Below are 8,877 nucleotides of genomic sequence, written 5' to 3' on the forward strand. Positions count from 1 at the left end.
ATCCAAACACTGAGACCTGAAGGGAAAGTGTGAAATAACATTTAAATCCCACTGTGACATCATCAGTGATGTCATAAATCCCAGTGATGTGTGACATCATCAGTGATGTCATAAATCCCATGGATGTGTGACATCATCAGTGATGTCATAATGCAAACCTGCATGTATTGACTTCATTATACCATAATGAAACTGTCCTATATTGAGGACACAACTGATGTCTTGAATAAAATGTCTGGCCTCAGTAATCTCCATTCACACTTCTTGGTAGCCTATATGCTAACATCTCTATCATGAGTTCATGTCTGCTTTGTGACACGTCCTGATCGGCTGGATATCCAGTTGTTCCTTTACTGTCTTTAACTGCCTGGATCATTCACAATAATGTCTTATCTTTACTGTCTTTAACTGCCTGGATCATTCACAATAATGTCTTATCTTTAGGGACAACATTTACTGTCTTTAACTGCCTGGATCATTCACAATAATGTCTTATCTTTAGGGACAACATTTACTGACAAAAGACTGCATGGTGTTCTAGTTGGCTCAAGTTTTTCTCCCATGAGTGTGTTTATCTGTTTAAAATCCTCTTAATAATCATCTTTATCACTGTATTACTACTCTGTGGTCAGTAGGCTACATTGATGATATTTTCTTGATGTCATATTCAGTGGAAACTTTCATAAAAAAAATGAGAACATGCCCCCCGACCCCCTAGGGGTTCAGTGGTCCATGACCTTTGGGTGGGCTGAGCCCACCCCGGAAGAAAATTGTGTACAGTTTCAAGTAAAAATGGATCAAACTGGCGCACTTTGAGATCAAAATGAAGAGACTAGATATATGAAGAACTACACACATCAATATCTTCTTTACCGTTCTGTGGTTTTACAGCGATGAAAAAATAATTGTTTCCCTATATATACTATATATATTCTGCATACAGGTTACTATGGTAGAATTATGCTTGCATAAATAATTGGGTGGGCTGAGCCCACCCAAAGCTCTGATGCTAAAACCGCCCCTGCCACTTGCCATAATACACAGGTAGGTTGGAGTGATCTAATGCAGCGTGGAACCAATGTTTTGATGTCGGACTGTTTTCGCATTCATTCCATGGATGATGGTTCATTCATATTGCCAAATATTTGATCGGGTTTTGTTTAGTTTTGCACAGGTTGCACTTTATTGATGTTCTCTTGAAAATATGTGCAGTGCAAAATGGGTTCATTGCAGCCACTAATAGGCTACAGTGATAAGACTTAATGCACATTTTTCTTGTCAAATATTTCTTATTTTTTGCACAGATATAACTTTATTGATATCGTTATAACAAAGTGATTGCACATTTCATTTGATTTTTATCTGATGGAGCAATCTGGTTAACTTTGTTTGTTCTAGCAAAGTGATTGCAATTTCTGTTTGATTATTTTAATTTATTATTTAAAAAAGCACAGATGTAGGCCTACAGTAGCAGTCACAAGATTTTGTTTAAAGTTGAAATGGAAGTCGTTTTTTTATTTGGACAACATTTTTGAAAGAAAATAGAATGGAATAGTCATGATCTTGATGTTATTTCAATAAAAGTTCAACTTGGACCTTTTTGTTACAATTGTGTTGGGCGGTGGGGCATGAACATTTTTCCTCCTTCAAAGTGGGGCATGACAGAAAAAGTTTGAGAACCACTGTCTTAAGCAGAACCCCCCCCCCCCCCCCCCCCCCAAAAAAAAAGATCCAGACAGTGATATGCAGTTTAGTTGGTGCTTTATTGCAGTGATTCCCAACCAGGGGTATGTGTACCCTAGGGGTACTTGAGCAGCTTGCAGGGGGTATACTTGGAATGATTGGGGAATACAATTTACCTCCAAAATGATAAACAAATATATATATATTCCAAGTCATTTCATAAGCCCATTGTTAAAATGTGATGTGTGTGCCGCAACTAGTTCTGCTGGCAAGTGTCAACTGCTACACTGTTCTGCTACTGATAATGGCCAAAAACAACTAAAAAGCCCAAACACCGGCAGTTCAGTGAAACATATATTTTGTATAGATTTACTTGTATGTAATCATCACCACGCATGAGTGAGGGGTACTATTGTCATGGAAAAACAGCTCAAGGACATAAGACAAAAAAGGTTGGGAACCACTGCTTTATTGTACAGAGATGAGAGGAGCATACCAGTTTGTTTCTAGTTGGTTTCCAATGCTGCTCTTGGTCTGTGGTCTGGTGAGAACTGTGTGTGCTCCCCCTCACCTGTGCCTAATGATCTCCTGTTACCTGTGCCTATTATTATACAACTCTGTGATCCATGACTGCCACCAAGTGTCCAAAAATAATACTGCAAGATATCTAAACAAAATAATATGACATGATGCCAACAACAAACATAAATGGCTCCAACATTGTGATTTGGACAAACAATGAGCAGCATAAACCTATTGTGTGTTTCTCTGTCCTCTGAAGCAGTCCTGGCTGGATTGATCCTGTAGGCTACTTAATAATTTGAGTCTTTCCCTGTAGGATATTATTTTTAAGCTTGATTTTTACTCAGGCTCTGGAGCTGGATCAGCTTAACAGAAGGGGTCATAGAGGTCGCGTTTGAAATCATAAGGTTCAAAGTCGGGGGCTTTCTGCTCCACTGATGCTTCAGCAACATGTTCCTCAGCTGGTGCTACCTCCTCTTTCTGCTCGACTGGTGCTTCAGCAACATGTTCCTCAGCTGGTGCTACCTCCTCTTTCTGCTCCACTGGTGCTTCAGCAACATGTTCCTCAGCTGGTGCTACCTCCTCTTTCTGCTCCACTGGTGCTTCAGCAACATGTTCCTCAGCTGGTGCTACCTCCTCTTTCTGCTCCACTGGTGCTTCAGCAACATGTTCCTCAGCTGGTGCTACCTCCTCTTTCTGCTCCACTGGTGCTTCAGCAACATGTTCCTCAGCTGGTGCCACCTCCTCTTTCTGCTCCACTGGTGCTTCAGCAACATGTTCCTCGGCTGGTGCCACCTCCTCTTTCACCACTTTCTCCTCAACGGGCGCAGCCGGTGAGGCAGTTTCTGTGATGGGGCGGGGAGGGTGGTCGATGAGGCAGTCGAGGTCCCAGTACGGGTCCCATCGTGCTCCATTCCCTTGACAGGAGGTGGAGGCGGAGATGGGGGTGGGACAGACGTTTTGGGAGCAGGAGGTGGGGACGGAGAGGGAGGTGGTGGTCAGCACACCCAGAGCGTTTTGGTAGCTGGAGGCATCGGCGCCGTGGACCTGCTCCAGGTGACGCATCTGCTGATACAACATCCTGATCCAGTCAATCTCACAGAGCTGCAGAAAGACAGACACATCGGTACAGGAGAGAGAGAACACATAGAAAATGTTAGTGGATCACATGAAAGGACAATTCCTATGGTAGTAGCTATATAGAACTCATGCTGAGATATCCCTTTAAAAAGCTCATCCCCATTCAATCCTACACCAGTGATTCTCAAACCTTTTCATATCAAGACATTTTGTCTCTTGGACCCAAATCTGAGAATATGTTTATTGTTGGATATGATTTTGTCCAGAATTCCAAGACTAACTGCTCTACTGTAGGTGGCAGAGGGAGAACAGTGAAACTATGATCAAAACAGTCATCCCTCTACATTCTCTAATCGCATTAACTTTTTTTTAAATCAAATAATTGTGAAGTTTAACAATTCAGCAATTTCCTGAGGACCCCCCTGGAACCCTCTCAAGGACCCCTGGTGGTCCCCGGACCCCACGTTGAGAACCACCGTCCTTAACTCACTCCTTCAATGTGTCCGATGCTGTTGTAGAAGCGGTAGTAGGACTGGAAGTCAGGAGTGCTGCGGTACCACTTGGGTTCAATGTTCCTCCTGGATGGAGTCAGGAAGTGGTGTGCTTGAGCAGAGTGGATGCTGACTGCCCCTGCAGCTGCATTCACTGTGGAAGAAGACAGAGGCAGAAATCACAGAGGAATCAGGGAACTGGGGAGTTATGGCAATTTGGCTCCAATGCAATTTCTCATTAGCAGAGTATTACTTTGTTACTCAAGTCACTCAAGAATTGGAGGGGAAGAGTACTGGGGTGATGGGACTTTTTGATAACTGAACTTTTCTTACTCTGAATTTAGACTATTATACTAGTTAATATTAGTATAGTAATCATGAAAGCAGTTTGGGGAGTAGTGAACTACAAACAAATTAATGTAAACTAAACTTAGCTTGCTGGTAGTTAGACTCAAGTAGTTAATTACTTTTTTGTCATTTTTTTGTACTTGATGAAACTACAAACAATTCTGGACCATAACAATCTGACATTGCTTGCACTTCCATATGAATAGTGGGGTATTTTATGTTTTTGGCTTATGTGACACTGACATAACAATTGGGCACTTTTCGCAATAAACTGAATTGAGTGGCATTTTTCTGCTGGCATGTGACTTTTTTGTATTATTTTGTTATAAGTAGTTTGAACTACATTTTCCGAGTAGCTTTAGTTAATCACATTTTCCAGTGTGAAGTATTTGGTAGTTTAAGCCATGGTGCTCAGTGGGGCCCGGGGACCCCCAGGAGTCCTTGAAGGGGTTCTATGGGTCCCCAGCAAAAAGGCTAATTTATTTTCACTAGAATACCAACCATAAGTATAACACAAGGGCAGACTGTATTTTGGTTGTGGGTTTCATACTCACACCCGCTCCCGTGACCACATCATCCCTGTCCTCCATAACCTCCAGTGGCTCCCTGTCCCACAACACATCCAGTTTAAAGTCCTCCTCCTCACTCACAAAGCCCTCTATAACCAGGCCCCCTCCTACCTCACTGACCTGCTCCACCACCATACACCCTGCCGTAGCCTCCGCTCCTCAGATGCAAACCTCTTGTCAACACCACTCAGGACCAAGCGCTGGACCTGGGGTGGTAGAGCCTTTCTCCGTTGCTGCCCTCTCCCTCTGGAACTCTCACCCCAAACACATCAGAGACTGCATCAATCTGCCCACATTCAAGTCATTACTCAAAACACCTGTTCAAAAGTGCTTTTAACCTGTGATGACTGTGTGTTGTATCTGTATTAACATTATTTCCCCTCATTCTTTGATCATTTGTATTGTGTATTCTGTTTTTAATGTTGTTTCCTTGATATTTTTAGACCCCCTTGTAAAGCGTTTTTGAGTACCATGAAAAGCGCTCTGTAAATAAAATGTATTATTGTACAAAAGTGAATCCCTCGACTTCTTATTAATTAAATGTATTATTATTCTAACCATAAAACCATATGCATTCATAAGACTGAACTGACAAATGGATATAGTTTACAATAGATCAGGGGTTATCAAAGTCTGAGACTGTGGGCCTCCCCCCAGACAAAGCTTGGAAAGAGGAGCCCCCTCGCTCAATTCCTGGATGCCTATGGGATCATCATGATTGTGTTATTTGATACCATAGACACTCAACAATTGAGCCAAGATGGCCTGAGATTGGTGTTTGACATACTTCAAACTACACCAAATACATATATATATATTTTTTTTTACATAAATTTGTTTCTAACTCTGGGAAAGTGGGGAAAACTGTCAAATTCCCCCAAACGATTGTATCTCTCAACTATCTCTTTAACCAAATCAGACACATTGAGGATATTCTATGTGATCACCTTTTGATAACTAATGTAATATTGTTTCACTTCACTGAGCGTCCCCTGAAACTGCTTGGAGCCCCCCTGGGGAGGCCCGCCCCCCACTTTGAAAACCCCTGGAATAGATCAACAGCAATTTACTAAGAACATTTCGGGTTCTGCCCCATAAATAATGCAGCCAATGGGACAGGCCGGGCTGGGCTTGTTTGTTTGGGCCTGATCTAAGCTCTATATTGTACTAGCAAACACTGTAACAGGAAGTAAGCTATGCACAGCCAGTTGCACACCAGCACAGCAAAAGAGGCTTGGAGTGGCTGTCCACCCTGCCCCGCTGCTCGCTTGGTGCTGCAGCTTGATTGGTTGTCTTGCCGTCTTTCCATTTGACATTTTGAACTTAGCCCCTCCTCATGTTGCTGTAAATGCTCTCATCCATCGCCAGGTATCCCAGCATGCTTTGGAAGGAGATGACTGATGCATCCAATACACAATGAATGAATGAACAACTGACTAGTGTCACTGTGGTGTGCATCATGCACCGTTAGAGGAGTGAATAGAGATGTTACAATGAAACTGGAAAATGTGTCGTTTTCACACACTCACTTTAATGATCAAAGAAACACAGAATATGAAAGAATACTGAACTCTTCTTTAACTTTAACCCCCCCACACACATGAAACTAAATCACTTTGTCTACATCACATGAACATGAGCCATAACACCACATATTTTGCCAAGAAGAAGAAAGGTAATGAGACAAGTTACATCAGTAGTTACTGGTCTTCTCTCAGTGGAGACTGAGCCCTATTGAAAGAACTTAATCTTCAAATGTGCTAGACAAGTCTGAAAAGTGTTTTGGTTGTTGTTCTATAAAATAAAATTCAACATTAGAATTGTTATTAGTTACCTGAAGAAAAAACTATAATGTGTGTAAATTGTCCTAACTGACAATGAATCCTGAGGAACATGAATGTTTAGTCTAATCTGTGTGATTGACAGGAGAGATGATCAGAGGGGCGGTGTTTTCACCATCATCATTAGGACAGGGACCGAAGTATGGGTAGAGTTTCTCAGTGAAGGTGCAGCCAGTAAAGGAGTAGATCAGAGCTGCAGCATCTACATCATAAAAGGAGACCAGACCCTCCTCATAATCCACAAACACCCCGACCTTCTGAGGCTTCATCTTCAGAGAGAGGAGGACAGCAGGGCCAGTAAGAGCTTTGTACTCATTTCCATTCCTCAACCATACAGTCCAGTATCCATCCTCTGGGGTCAGTGTGATGTCTTCCTTCCTGTTGATTGACCCTCTGGCCACTCCTACATCCCAGTCAGTCTTCCCTTCAACCTGAACCTCGTAGTAAAACTTCCCTGAAGAGAAGCTCTGCTTTGCTAAGACACAGGGACAAGAAGAAAATCTCTCTGGGTTGTCTGGGAGATTCTTCTTTACATCACCATCATGTACTTGTTTCCCATCATCAGACAGGATGAGATGAGGATGTGCTGTATCAGGATCCAGAATCACATCCACTGCAAACTGCTGGATCCTCTTCAGCTCAACATCAGCAAGCAGCTTCTCCATCTCTTTCCTGAGTGTCTCCTCCAGCTGAGCCACAGCTCTCCTCACAGTCCCCTCATATGTTGAGTGGACACTGACGTCTGTCCAGTCCTTGGTGTGTGGAGGCGTGTTCAGGGATGGGAAGCTTTGGAGGAGGTGAAGGTGGTCTTCAGTGTGTGAGAGCTGCTCCACCTCAGCGCTTCTCTTCATCAGCTCAGAGATTTCCTGTTCCATCTCTTTGATGAAGCCTTCACCCTGTTTCTCTGTTGTTTTCTGCTTCTCTTCAATCGTCTCAATGAGCTCAGCCTGACCTCTCTCCACAGACTGCTTCAGAGCAGTGAAGACCCGCACACTGTCTGCTATCTCTCTGTCTGCATTTGCCTTACTGAGCTCTACTGAGTGTTTGATCTCATGAATCTTCAGTCGTCTCTCCTGGATCTTCTGCTGAATTTCTGCCTCCGTCTTCCCCAGTTCAGCCTTCTTTCCTTTATATTCTTCTTCCAGAGGAACAAAGCGATGTGACTTGTGCTCTGACTCAGTGCAGAACTGACAGACACACATCTGGTCAGTCTTGCAGAACAGCTCCAGTGGTCTGTCATGCTTCTTACACATCCTGCCTTCCAGGTTCTCCACAGGATCCATCAGATTGTGTCGTTTCAGGCTTGAGATTCTCTGATGAGGCTCCAGGTGAGTCTCACAGTAGGAGACCAGACACACCAGGCAGGACTTCAGGGCCTTCTCTTTGGTCCCAGTGCAGACGTCACAGGGAACTTCTCCTGGTTTGGCACTTTGTTGGTCTGGGCAGCTGCTGGCTTTCATCTGAGCTGACTTCCTGAACTGAGCAACCATCTCAGATATGAAAGTATTGACCCGCAGCAGAGGTCTTCTGTCAAAAACCTCTTTACACATGGGACACTGGCACTGGACACTAACATCCCAGTGCTGTGTGATACAGTTCTTGCAGAAGTTGTGTCCACATGGTGTGGAGACTGGATCAGTGAACACATCCAGACAGATGGAGCACAGAAACTGCTCTTCAGAGAGGAGACTGCTGGCAGCAGACATATCTGAGACCTGAAGGGAAAGTGTGAAATAACAACATTTATTACATCATTCTTGAATGACAATACCTTAAAAAGGGAATTGAAGTTGGATAAAAAAGGGACTACACTCACATTTTATTCACTTTTAAAGTCTGCATCTATTGACTTCATTATACCATAATGAAACTGTCCTCCTATATTGAGGACACAACTGATGTCTTGCCTAGAGCCTAGAGACAACCCACCTCAGGTCTCCCTATTTTATATGACAATGGTTCATTCACCAAACCTGCATGTATTGACTTCATTATACCATAATGAAACTGTCTTATATTGAGGACACAACTGATGTCTTGAATAAAATGTCTGGCCTCAGTAATCTCCATTCACACTTCTTGGTAGCCTATATGCTAACATCTCTATCATGAGTTCATGTCTGCTTTGTGACACGTCCTGATCGGCTGGATATCCAGTTGTTCCTTTACTGTCTTTAACTGCCTGGATCATTCACAATAATGTCTTATCTTTACTGTCTTTAACTGCCTGCATCATTCACAATAATGTCTTATCTTTAGGGACAACATTTACTGTCTTTAACTGCCTGGATCATTCACAATAATGTCTTATCTTTAGGGACAACATTTACTGTCTTTAACTGC

General features: G+C 43.0%; 1 protein-coding gene across 1 annotated transcript; it reads right to left on the reverse strand.

Moving 5' to 3' along the window:
* Positions 1-6,599: 6,599 nt before the first annotated feature.
* Positions 6,600-8,240, reverse strand: LOC310791700 (E3 ubiquitin-protein ligase TRIM21-like; the record flags this gene model as incomplete). The annotated part of the gene is made up of 1 exon (XM_083653355.1): positions 6,600-8,240. One exon carries the CDS (start codon positions 8,238-8,240, stop codon positions 6,600-6,602), a length of 1,641 nt encoding a protein of 546 aa, XP_083509481.1.
* Between the last annotated feature and the right edge of the window lie 637 nt (positions 8,241-8,877).

The sequence above is a fragment of the Poromitra crassiceps genome, assembly GCF_964638095.1.
Source record: "Poromitra crassiceps genome assembly, chromosome: 17".
Classification (NCBI taxonomy): Eukaryota; Metazoa; Chordata; class Actinopteri; order Beryciformes; family Melamphaidae; genus Poromitra; species Poromitra crassiceps.